General features: G+C 47.7%; 5 protein-coding genes and 1 non-coding gene across 6 annotated transcripts; 4 read left to right on the forward strand and 2 right to left on the reverse strand.

Moving 5' to 3' along the window:
* The first annotated feature begins 979 nt into the window (after positions 1-979).
* Positions 980-1469, forward strand: EDB91DRAFT_251189 (uncharacterized protein). Its single transcript, XM_041326597.1, has 3 exons — positions 980-1089; positions 1139-1264; positions 1318-1469. The coding sequence occupies exons 1-3, from the start codon at positions 1071-1073 to the stop codon at positions 1422-1424; spliced, it is 252 nt and encodes an 83-aa protein (XP_041183479.1). The 5' UTR covers positions 980-1070; the 3' UTR covers positions 1425-1469.
* A 1279-nt stretch (positions 1470-2748) lies between these two features.
* EDB91DRAFT_1242014 (uncharacterized protein) lies at positions 2749-3867 on the forward strand (the record flags this gene model as incomplete). Its single annotated transcript, XM_041322144.1, has 7 exons — positions 2749-2789; positions 2846-2907; positions 2955-3252; positions 3309-3337; positions 3391-3449; positions 3495-3520; positions 3576-3867. The coding sequence occupies 7 exons, from the start codon at positions 2749-2751 to the stop codon at positions 3865-3867; spliced, it is 807 nt and encodes a 268-aa protein (XP_041183480.1).
* EDB91DRAFT_1275932 (eukaryotic mitochondrial regulator protein-domain-containing protein) lies at positions 3698-5456 on the reverse strand (the record flags this gene model as incomplete). The annotated part of the gene is made up of 6 exons (XM_041324658.1): positions 3698-4209; positions 4260-4514; positions 4650-4697; positions 4891-5082; positions 5135-5354; positions 5407-5456. The coding sequence occupies 6 exons, from the start codon at positions 5454-5456 to the stop codon at positions 3979-3981; spliced, it is 996 nt and encodes a 331-aa protein (XP_041183481.1). The 3' UTR covers positions 3698-3978.
* An 86-nt stretch (positions 5457-5542) lies between these two features.
* On the forward strand, positions 5543-7145 carry EDB91DRAFT_1095503 (putative methyltransferase-domain-containing protein; the record flags this gene model as incomplete). Its single annotated transcript, XM_041316940.1, has 7 exons — positions 5543-5804; positions 5857-5915; positions 5979-6181; positions 6235-6417; positions 6583-6719; positions 6764-6899; positions 6954-7145. Coding segments are annotated over 7 exons (1105 nt in total), but the record flags the coding sequence as incomplete, so codon positions are not given.
* A 52-nt stretch (positions 7146-7197) lies between these two features.
* On the forward strand, positions 7198-7282 carry EDB91DRAFT_t11. Its single transcript has one exon. It is a non-coding gene; the product is annotated as a tRNA-Ala (tRNA).
* Positions 7283-9068: 1786 nt separating this feature from the next.
* Positions 9069-10873, reverse strand: EDB91DRAFT_251693 (uncharacterized protein). Its single transcript, XM_041326598.1, has 2 exons — positions 9718-10873; positions 9069-9667 (listed from the first exon to the last, which is right to left on the reverse strand). Exons 1-2 carry the CDS (start codon positions 10505-10507, stop codon positions 9558-9560), a joined length of 900 nt encoding a protein of 299 aa, XP_041183483.1. The 5' UTR covers positions 10508-10873; the 3' UTR covers positions 9069-9557.
* Between the last annotated feature and the right edge of the window lie 1755 nt (positions 10874-12628).

Consider the following 12628-nt stretch of genomic DNA (forward strand, 5'->3'; position numbering starts at 1 on the left):
TTGGTATATGCTGTCCGTGAAGTATGTCAAGAGATTTGTTAAGAGATTGTGAACTTCCCGTGATTTTCAACCCGATATCAAGCGTCGCAGTGTTCACTTTCAAATTCGCATCTCAGTACGAGTAACTTACGACTTAAGGCCTAGGCTTTGTAACCAACACAGACAAACAAGCCATTAATTAATTCCATCCACCACGCGTCTTCCAGTATGCAGCACATACACCCACACACGCCCACGAACTCGTCGGATTTTAATCATGATGAAGATCCAAAGACTAACGCATTTGTGCGATGACCGAGCCTTATTTTTTCATAACAATCAGGCTGCGAGGAGCCACTAGCCAGCCACGATCATTGACAGACTATCACCACTCTGTCATGTTTCAGATTTAATCGCTCTGCTAGATTTAATAAATATTGCCATCCCTCAGGCCTCAGTTTTCTCCTTCCATGGATAAATCCAATGTCACGACTCGCGTTGCCTCATCCAGATATCAAGGCGTATTTTTATGCGTCACACGCGTTCATATACCTGCCATTAGACAAATCCGCCTGCGGGTTGGCAATCGGTATTTGATGGTTTGCGAGGAACCGTTGCAACTTTTCCACAAGGCCTTCCAAAACCCCTGAATAGACATAGAGAAGCCAGTGCGTCTTTTTTTTTTTTTTCATTTATACAGCTTGCCAAGTTGGCGTGTATTCTAGTGCCTATATACGCAATCCCGCAGGCGTAACAGGTCAGCATTGGCCAGTGTCTGCCCATCATGACAGGCGGTCCTCCAGATCCGTCTTTGTTACCTGAAGGTAATTGGTGTATCAAACACACATCTTGGCGATATTTCATTTCTCCACCGTCACTTCCCGTCGTCGCCGGCTCCGGGAACATCATGTACGTGGCGCAATCTACATGCCAACGACCCAATCCGTCTGGTTTTCAGTTATCCTTATTTGCCTTTACAGCACCAGCTTGGTGAGCTATGCGTGTTTTACAGATATAAAGGAGGATAGCGTGATTCTCCTCACTATCTAAGAGCTCCTACTGATATTCTCTCATCTAAACTCTAATTCACAATGTCTACTAGGCCTGACCGTACGTCTTCCATTCGACACGTATGATCTGTTCGCTCATTGCCCTCCAGACCCCCGCACCAATTTGAACAATCTCTTGCAGGCCGTTTACGGTCCTGCGGCCCCTGACCATGTCCAATGGGACGTCTCTTCGAAAGGCCCTCCCAACTGTCCAACATGGTCTGCGACCATCTACGGTACGTTTGACTACTGGAAAATTCAAGGATGCGCATTCTAACGAATACGACAGTCGACGATATGAAGTACGGCTACGCCCAAGCACGCACCAGAGGCGCTGCTCAGGACTCGGCTGCGCAGCAGGCTTGTGATCACTTGAGACGCGAAAGGTTGACCTGACGCGACCCGTCCATCAGCCACGACGACTTCATCTAAGATACTCCCATTTTCATCATGAAGCTCTTTCGACGTCTACATAGTTCAATTGCTCATACTTTTACAAGCATCATACAGTCGTAATAGAGCGTTGTCCATACTGGTGGTACGCTTGTTTGTAGGTTATGTAGATCACCTTTTCTTCCTTGATGCGTTGATTTCCTTAAGTGCGGTGGTGGATAGAGCACAGCCATAATATGACATAATGACACAAGCTGTAGTATTTGCTCTGCAAACAAAGCAAAACAAAAAAGATGGTCAACGTAGTGTATTCCTGTTTTACGCCGTTACACACCACACGTCCGAAGGCGAACGGATTACTTGTAGTAAGGAAGATAATTGTTTCTCTCGGGACACGCGACCTCGGTGACGGCGTGCGACTTTCCGTACTTCACAAGTTCAAACCACTACCGTACTGTCAGTACTGAGTACTGAGTACGGCCCTCACTACCTCACGGTAAGTACTCCACACGGTCATAACATCCTGCGACGACAAGTTGAATGGCAAGCGTGGAATTAAATTGTTCAGAGGCTCTCTCAGGTCTGGGCACGACCTCCTTAAAATACATCAGGGTATTCTTGCTTTGTTTTCACATTGTCAAAGGGCGGGTAAAAACTCTTGATATCAGGATGATAATAATCACTTCTGTTGCAATGTAAGGGAAACTCTATTTTGAGCTCCCACTGCAGTAGCGTGCCATCATGAGCACCGCCTCTCGTGAGCGAAACGTCGTGCCCATCGGCAATCCCTTGGAATACATAAGAAGATCTCCTGCTTAATTCTTCCTTCTCCACGACTTCTTCAGCCAGGTCGACCCTGATGGTTGATTATGAAAATATCGAGGTTGAATCAATATTGATTCACTCTACAGACCTCGCCTTCGCCTCAGCGACTCTAATTGTCTACGACCATGCAATAACATTTGATCAGGAGGTCAGTGTCGTGCTCCTTGTAGCACAGGAGGATATTGATTGACGACACATGCAGGTGAATCTGTTTTGGACTGGTCCATGGGATACTTCAAGGTTTCTCTATCTTAGCGTAGTCTACATCCCAATCCGTAGCGCAACATCTCCCTGATTGTTGAATCCGCAGATACGATATCTAGGATTAACTCAAGCAATGTGAGCGCTGAGCGTCTGATGACTTCGTTTGGTCACTTATCATCATCTCTCAGTGTTGCAATCTACCGTAAGGAAGGCTTTTGTGGCACAGGCGGTCGCTGATTTCATGTCGTCTCAGAGCACTTTCGTGTCTCCGAACCTACCGTAAGTGATTATTGACGAGATGTATTGGGGCGTGGCAGTCGCTCAGACCAGTTCGCAGGAGTGAGCCTTGCTAGCTCACATCTTCGCCCAAGGCTCCACGCTGATTCATGACCAAGCTTCAAGGCATTGCTTATTACGGATGTCGTATTGATGACTGTGGGCGTTGCGCTGTGTCAAGGTACGCAACTTGAAGTTCTTTGATGCATTTTCCAACCGCCTTTAAAGCTGTCATCGCTCTGCGTGTTTGGTACCTCTTCTCGAGGAACAAGCTAATACGAAGATTTTCTGCGTTGCTCTACATCGTGTGCATATCTTCGACTTGGGTGTCAACCGGCGTTCTCTTTGATCGATACCTTCAGGAAGTTGAGCAACCAAATTTTACCAGGAACCCGTCTATATTCGCCTTCGTCTACGCCCCTGCCTTGGTAAACCATAGTGTACTTTTTGCCCTCACGACATATAAGTATATGGCGAGCGACCGATTTCAGAGAGGCTCTTCGCTTCTAGGTGGGTTTCTGAAAGAGTACGTCCTTCACTATGCAGCTACTGGTATTACCTACTCACTGTATGCATTCTCAGGGGCTTAATCATGTATACATGCGCAATGGGTAAGCGCTTAAGTTTGATGTTGGCTTTTAGCATCTGTCATGTTATCACGCAGGATCGCTTCTGTACACGATCATCACTATTTCATCATTCACCAATGTTTCACACCTGGATGTGAGTAGTGCCAACCCGTGTCCTACATAGCTTATGTTTCTCTAGGTTTACTACACAGGCTTACAAGGGGGGTGGGTCGCTCTCGTAGCTCACTGGCATAAAATCATAAACTCACGATTTGCTCAGATTCGTCGTCGGTGCAACCCTCGTATCCGTCTGTCACGCGTTACTTAGCATTCGATCTATATCTGCGACACTTCACGTAGATCCAGCATGGCTTCTCAATCACGCGGAACTCAGTCGCGTCCAGTGGACCAAAGGGGACCATGAAGGCGAGATTTTCGTCGAGCTAAATGGTCCCAGCGATATAGAACTCCCCATGATGAATCTTAGTCACACGGACATTGCAGATGCGGTGCAATCTTTGAGTGATAGTGATGGTTTCGGAGTTCTAGGCACTCCCATAAAAAGCTACTGAGTGCTGTATGTAGATTATTATATATATTTAGATCTTCAAGTGCGCAAGCGAATGCCGCTCAGTGTGATCTAACTCTGAACAACGATGAAAAGAGAACAATTTCCCACTACGTTAATTGGCCATCTGTTGACGCTCTTTTCTTCTTGCTCGAACCTTCGCCCTGCGCTCGCCTTCCTTAACACGACGCTCCTGGTCCTTGACATTTAAGAACATGTTACCGACGTCAATGAATTTGATTGCTGGGCGTCCAGGACGCTCGACAATGTTCATTTGTGTCTTGTTCTCGGAAGTAGAGGTGACAGACTTTGTGGCAGCGTCCAGAATCCCTGGCATGACTGGGTCCTAGTGGATAAGTCAGTCCACTGGTACGTCAAAAGAAAGAGTTAACAAACCTTGCCCTCAGGCACTGTCTCCCAAAACATCCGTTGATACCTTTGTCGCGCCCAGTCAAAGCCACCGGCTTCGTCATCCTCTCGGTCGGCTTCCGTTACATCGTATCTATCGCTCTGTATTTTTGCCATCTGCTGGTTGGTATCGTACTGCACGGGTACAGGCTTCGAATCATCAAGGGTGGTAAAAACCTTGGCTTGATGCACGCCAAGGAGACGTTCCATGCCTTGCACAAAACCTGTCTGGATATTTTTACCCTGCTAAGCGTATGAGCGCTCGTGTCACAAGAGGAACAATGCATAGGTTCAGAAGGAGTCGAAATGTGTAACCAGTCCCACACGATGCAACACGCCTGGACGTCTTCCAAAGACAGGAAGGGAAATGATACTCACATCCTGCATGAAATATCCGAATTCCGGGGCGGAGTTAGTGGATATTTCCTTATTGTGAGACGTTGCAATTTACCTGCGAAATATGAAAGGATTAGTATACTTGAACATCAAGTGGTAGTAGAAGATGCAGATCAGTAAGGTGCGTAGATTTAACCATGTATGCGTCTATAAGACTAATCGAATTCACGTTGCTCATCACGTTCTCGAGAGAAAGAACTTGGAGGAATGAGCGATTTCTCACCTTCTTCCACGATTCTTCTAAACCTTTCAATCGTAGAATGGCATCGACACGTTTGATGCTGAGATGATGTCTGACAGCCAAAGCGCGCACAGAATTAGCTTCGGGATTAGCCATGTAAGACCTATAGATGTAAGTGCGTAAAGTGTCCGAGACAGGTGGAGGCGGACGGAATGATTGGTTAAGAGGAAAAGGCTGAAGAGGAGTGAGCATAATCATCATTGCGGTACTAGCTAACTGAGCATACCGTTCCAGAGCCAAGCCAATTCCGTGGTGCGGGGTCACGGTACTTGCGTCCAGCACCTGCTATCCACTTCTCGTATGTCGGAGTCCGTGGGGCATCGGCATCCTGGGGTATGCTGAGACCCTCTAGGATAGCTTGGCCAAGGGCATCATCTTCCTCATCTGCCTCGAAAAATTCATCCTTTCTCGCGACGAAAGACTGGAAAAATGTTCTACGCTGACATCTATTAGCAGATGGCAGATGTAGGGTGCGCTGGGATGATGAAGCCGATATACGCAAACGAGTGAACATTTGAGCACCAGAACGCGCAAAAAATTTGAGGCATTTCTGGTCGTCATCACGTGAACAGTCTAGGGCAGGCTTCATATACTTGCAAGTAGGTCTGGCACGACAACATGAAGATCTAGGCAGCATGTCATTCACCAGTGATGTATGCTATCATGATGGGAATGACAACGGACTATTGGCTTTACTGAAGGGATATTCTGCGTTGATTCCCCCATTTCACCTTAAATTTCCTCTCCGTTGTTCATTTACTGACATGCACGCTTTTCTTTTGCACCAAGTTTTGCTCGACCCGCACTTGGAGCAGTATGCGCCTTCTGGGAGATACCAGCAAGCATTTTGGAAGTGGGCAATTGAACACTTGGAACAAATGGACAAAGACGACGAGGTTAGCTATAGTATCACCCGAGAACCTGACTCATTCACAATTGCACATAAAGGACGGCGAGATCGACTCACGAATTTATGATCGTTATTTGTCGCTTATGTCGGGTTCGATGTAGGTTCATTTGCCACGGGAAGATACCTGTAATAATCTCCATTTTGTATCCACGCTGCACAGCGATCCTAGCGGTCCCCCACCCGACTCGTACATGACATATTACTGGAAGCCTCCAAGCCCACTTGCACTTGGATCTGCTGATCGAAACAGTCACGAGACCATCACATTGCTCGAGTCTCGTACCACCATCGAGAGCGGGACGACAGGACTGAGGACCTGGCGCGCAAGTTTTGTCCTTGCCAGTTATCTCATTGCAAATGCCGGTACGGTGACGTACCATGTCATTAGTACCTTGACTAGCCTTCATATCTCCCAGAAATGATTCGTGATCAAACGATCCTCGAACTTGGCTGTGGGACCGGTTTTCTTGGGATTGTCGTGGCGACATTGCAACACAAATTTAACGAGTCACATCGTCAACCATTACCTGCGGTAGTGTTGACAGATGTTAATGCCGGAGTACTTTCAAGATGTCGCGACAATGTCCAACTTCGTTGCAGTGAGTGATCTCGGTTCATCCTCGCAGCCCTTTCGAATGTTTCGGTAGATCGGTTCGATGTACTCCGCCTTACACCCCAGCAATCTTAACTGTGCTCTGTCTCGTTGATCTTGATCGACTCAAACCGTATTCATCTACGTGTTGTCCTTGCTCACTATCGCATAGATTTGTCCTCAAACCACCCAAATATCTACTTCTCCACTCTTGACTGGTTCGATGCCCTTTCCCAACCGCTAAGCGAGAACGCGATGACAACATTTTTATCCAAGGCGAGCGTGGGTGTTGTGATTGGTGCTGATATAGTAAGAGTCAAATTCGCCCCGCCGACTGCCACTAACCTGTGCAGGTATTTGACCCGAGTCTAGTCTCGCCTCTGGTCGCGACTTTGCGCCTTGCGCTTTCCTTCGAGAGTACTCGAATGGCACTGGTGGCACTGACAGTGAGAAACGAGCGAACCCTTGCGTGTTTTTTGACAGAGGCTGGTGAGCAACCCTCGACCTGTGCAGTGCGGCGAATCTGATATTCAAGTTACCTAGTAAAAGAACTGTGTGTGGAGGAAGTTCCGCATGCTTTCGCCTCAGCTACAAATTTTGATCTGGATACCGCTGGAGTGGATATCGGTCTCGATGTAAAGATATTCAAATTCACACCCCGCAATTAGGCGTCATAATCGAATGTGTGTTGCATTTCTACAACTGTTTCTACTCGAGAATTAGGCAAAGGGAAAGCAAGGGACGCAGAAGGATACCGCATAGTGCGACGTGAAGCTGGATAAATAAGGGGCGCTTAGCGCAGTGGTAGCGCGTATGCTTTGCATTAGCATCCGATTTGTATAAGGTCCAGGGTTCAATCCCCTGAGCGTCCAATTTTTTTTGGTCTGATTTCTTTCGAACGGGAACCACTCCACAACTCCCTCCTTGGTTAAATGTTTCGTTTGCAGTATATAATCATATGTAAGGTCACGCATCCCACCAAATAGTGAGGCGGCACTACTAAGGTGGCGTGTTCGAGAGCAGGAGTCCGCGGTCGATGATCGATCGTCAAAATCCCGAAGTTCAATGAACGCGTAGGTATAGCTCGACTACCTTCGGTGATACTATCCATAAATATTGAGCAACTAATGTTGAGATGTACAATTATCTCCGTTGTGACTGACATCTTGCAAAGCAGTGAGTACAGTGCAGCTACGTGGCATGAACATTAGGGAGCTTAGTGATCCGGAGTTTTATATCTGACCGACGATGATTTTCAATCTTATTTTATTGATGAAGATCAGATTCCAGATCTTGAAACGTCATAGGTGCATAACTTCCTAACACTATGTCAATGTGACTTCCAGCTTTACATACAGCATGCGGGGTGCCACCGCAGTCCACATACATGGTATTACTGCAACAGCACAGCCAGTTCAAGTCGTCAAAGGAGAACAGTCACAGAATGTGTTTGGTTGGTAAAACCACCGCTCCCAGACATATTCTATGACATAAATCGGAGGACTGTGGGAGAAGAGACTTACACATCCATCACCCAGTCGCGCAATGGCCAGAAGATTCTCCGCGCATCATTTGTATTTGCCGCGGAGTTGCATGGTCTACGGGAGAGAAGGGGCGAAGCATAGGTCCCATAGGAATGTTGAATTTATCAGTATGCCTGGGCATCTAATGAGTCGGCACAAATTTCAACCTACCCCCGAGGAACTAGCATAGACGTTCCTGTATGCCGCATTCACAACCCTTGGGGTTGGTTTTCACAGCAAGGTCTCCTTTATGGGCTTCGATCACAATCGAAGCTTCTGGATGCGCCAGAAAGCTATGCTGCGAAAGACTTAATCCGCAACGCCACCTCTCATCAACCCCCATATCAAAGTCCGACAACCGTGTGCGTCCTGCAGGGATCATATCAGCACGAAAAACAAAAGATATGGACCACGCACCCCCCGCAACAAATTCTACGCCCAATTACTGTGCAATGCGCAGGCGTTTCTGGAACATCCTGATGCGTAGACAAGCAACGAACATGTTCTTGCACAGCCCGTTCCTCTCATCATACACCTGAACCTTACCTGGCGGACAACCCAAAAGGTGTCTCAAAGCCTACTCGTATTTGGCTGATTGGTACCTAATAAAGTAGTTAACGCTCTCTTGCCGGGTGGGCATACTATACACTTACGATTGATATTATCTCCCAAATTCAGCTGCGCAGACAAAGCGTGTCGTTAGTTGCCATGCACGTCAGCGCAAAGAGACGAAATTTGAGAAATGAATCCAGCAGACGCCGAAAAAGCTATCTCGCCGTTCATTCACAATTGCCCAATACAGCGCTGTGTGATTCTCGATATCGCATGTTTGCTTTGGAAGAGGTTGGAGAACTCTGCAGCTGAGAAGGCAGTAACGCAAGCGTTAACATTTTGGGTGTCATAGGAAGTGGAATCGGGAGCGCAGACGATATCACGGACGCGAGATAGAACGGGGATAGGTGTCGTCGGCTTGATCCATAAAAAGGACGGTGCAGATGAACGTGCGCATTGGAAGCATATTGGAATATTAATCTGCAGACGTAGAAATTATGCCGTACGCGGGGAGGACGGTCTCGTTATCGTCAGACTTCGGACTTGGTATAGCCATCATGGTGGCGCAAGTTAGGGGTTATCTAAACAATATACTATAGATCTATAAGCCGCCGGCACGTATTAATACGTCTGGCAATAGGGCGACTGTCTGCAACAATCGACCCCAATAGAAAGGTGATCGATTACAGGAGTACCTATTCGGGGTTATCACAGTTGACAGGTGTTTTTCAGACGTTAAAACTTTTCTCGACTACAGGGCAATAGACGAGGAAAGACGCCCCGCCAACGCTACTGTGACTAGGCAAATCTATTGTCTATCACAAGTACAGGTAAGGGCATGCATGTTAACTACGGTCCATATAGCGTACAGAGAGTGGATGATCATATGTGTTAATGTACTGCAACGAATCTAATGAATACATCGCATCGAGTCGATCGCGGTAAAGACGGAGGAGGACGGTCTTCTGGGAGTTGCAAGAATATGATCTCCAAAGCAGAAAATGGTATTACGTTCCTGGAGAGGCCGGATGTGGAAGTATGCGCGGAAATGGAATATGCGAGTGTGCGGAGGTCAATACGACCAGGCAGCCAGACTGCCATAACTGATACTGAATAGCACGCAGGCCAGGCCCACACCGCATAAGAGCGAGATGTATCTAGAAGCGGCATTCGAATCTGAATCTAGACATTAATCAGCATCCTAGAAAACAGGAACGAAGTGGTGCCCTTACCAGAGGAATGGGATATTAAGGGGAGTGAGAACTTCATGTTCCTCGGATGAAGATTTGAACGTGATGAGAAATCGCGGTGCCGGTCAACCTCCAAGCTGAGCTGCAGCGTGCATAATATCTCATCCTCAGAGCGGTCGTTAGACCGACCTTCAGAGACCGGAATGATGCAAAGCTCGTCTTCCAGATTCCATGCCCTGGTTTTTGAGGGAGGGATGTAGCAATGAAACTGCCGCAGCACCCTCGAGACTAAGGCGTCAATCTCCCTGGCACCTGCATGCGACGTTACCACCCCCTCTATTTCACGCATATAAGGAGAGGGTGAGGTTGTCGATAGATAGGTTACGGCAATGTGACGGAGGTGAAAAGTGAAGTAGGGCGGCGGATCGGAGTCAGCCATTGGAGAGCGGATTTTGGCATCGACGCATACGTCGGAATTACACCGATCACGAGCGATCTCTGGCCGCAGGTGCACGCCAATTTTAGCACACCAGCAACCCCCAGTGACCCTGATTTCAGGCCACTCTGACATGTTTTCACCGTAGACCTGGAGATTGTAGGCTCTGCAACTATCACAAATGTCGTCGAGGGCGTTCTGTAGGCTGCGGCTGAGCGATTCCATCAAGGAGGCCGAAAGCGTGAGATGCAGATAGGTAAGAATACGAAGGCGGATCTCGGTGGGCAATGCGAGAGGGAGACATGACATCACGTTGAATTCAGGTGAAATGTATGCGAGGACAGCGTGGATGAGTGCTAGTCGAGTGACTCGCAAGCAAGGGGTGGGGGACTCCATGGGCGATGAATCGAGTGAGAACGGCTGAATATAAACCCAGGGGAACAATCGCCCTTCAAATGCGGCGTTCAGTATGCGGATATAAAGCCTCGAGGAAGGGACACGAGGTGGTTTGTATAGACAGAAAACAATTATACAACGAAAGCATCATATCTCCTTCTTCGAGACGGACATCGCAGAAGCCGCCACGCATGCGTCACAAGACAGTGCATGCGAAGTTCCCACCCGACGGTGTTTTGACTCGACACTTAATGTGCCAGTCAGAGGGAGAGTAAGGAGGAATCACCCGCGACATACTTCGGGCGAAAGGGATTCGAAGACACTGATCATCAACTACCTATGATGGCTTCTCTATCACATTGTCTCTATCATGATGGTCCATGTGAACCTTTGATTGGAGGAAGCCTGACGACCACCAACTCGGAGGACTCAGCCTACATAGAGAAAGGCACAAAAGCACTTTTGGGACGCTTTTAGACCAACTTTTCTAGATTGGCACGGCGAGTCATCAGTCATTCTGGGAGGGAAACAGCTTCTGTTCTGGTGAGTCAGTTGTCTAGTAAGGTGATAGAAGTTCTTTCACAGAAGAGATATCCGAGAATAACTTCAGTTGCGCTGACCCTCAAACCTGGATCCCCATTGGTAACCCTAATATATAACCCTAACCTCAATCTAGGTTTTGGCGCTTGAGGCCCTTTTCTCTGGCCTTGTCTCCAGCTTCTCTCTCTCTGTTTAACCAAACCAACCACGGCAGTGTGGATCTGTGAGGAACGGAGGTCGGAGGCAATCGAAGGATGTTGGAAGGTGAAGGAATTTGCGATAACGTCCGATAGGGTTTGACAGGGTACAGGGTACAGGGCAAGGAGCTTCACGGTAATTGTTCTGTGTATTCAAGGGTAGTAGCAAGTGAGGAATCAAAGAATACGATTTTATTAAAATACCACTATCACCATTAGTGGTACAGCCTATCATGAAAAGAGCGCTCTGGTCAAATACGGATTTGACCGACTGTAGTCACTGGATAGTGCATAAAGCGAGTAGAAGGAGAGAAGCCGACTGACAGTGTGCCTAGGCATGTAGTCTAGCTCGTCGATGCGTAAGTGATCAAAACCCTGTCTCGACTGTTGAATTCAACATGCGTCGTGGCAGGGCCGCCTAACGGGTGCCTAGCCGAGCAAGTGCTTAGCCGAGTAACGAGTCTAGTTTAACGGTTGTGCCGTGCCATTTTTTCCATACCGACAGAGCCTTGCCACTGAATGTTGCGAGGTAATACCGGGCCATCATCAGGCTGTCTGCTGGCACAATGATGGGCGGCAGGTGTGAAAGTGGGCGGCGGCGAGGAGGTAGAAACGACAGGATATCGATGTCAGGAGAGGAACCAAGAAGCAAAGAAGCAAGTAGTTTGCAACCGGTAAATCCCAAAAATTTAATTATGACACTCCTAGTGTATGCTTGTCCCGTCAGCGCGTCAGGACCGAACTCAGTGAATTAGACTTGAGAATCCCAGGCACCGATTTTAGCCGAACGGTGTTGAATTGAACGGAACGTGACCATCTCCCGTTGTCGGGTTTTCGGAGCTAAGCTAAACCGAGCCGGGACCAGTTTATCCTCTCTGGCCACAGTTACTAGGCTATCACTCCTGGAGTTCTGCAACATTTTTTGTAACTCCTCAACCACATCATATTTCCTTCTACGGATTTGCACCATTATAGATTCGTAGCTGCTCTATATGAACCCGATTTTAAGGATTTTGTGGTGGAGTGTCGGATAAAGGCCGAGAAAATTCAAGGTCTGACTGGTAAAACATGGTCACGTCGTGTCACACATCGGCACAGTAGCGGCACCGCCAACTTTCACTCTCCGAAGACTCTGAGCTCTGTCGACGTTGCGCGTCGAATCTCGATGTTGTGCGAAGCTTTGAAAATGAATACCATTGAGGATCGTGGCTCATATACTGATTATCGTGATTATAATGGTACTGTTGATAGAGTCCTGACTCGTACAGCTGACGGCCTGCATTACCAGAGCCCCCGATGTCATACAAGAGGAGATTGAATTTCTTACACACTCTCCTATCTGCTGTCACGCTTTCATACGATACACTCGTCAATCCTCTGTCTA

Source organism: Suillus paluster (genome assembly GCF_016628075.1).
Source record: "Suillus paluster strain FC165 chromosome Unknown EDB91scaffold_2, whole genome shotgun sequence".
Classification (NCBI taxonomy): Eukaryota; Fungi; Basidiomycota; class Agaricomycetes; order Boletales; family Suillaceae; genus Suillus; species Suillus paluster.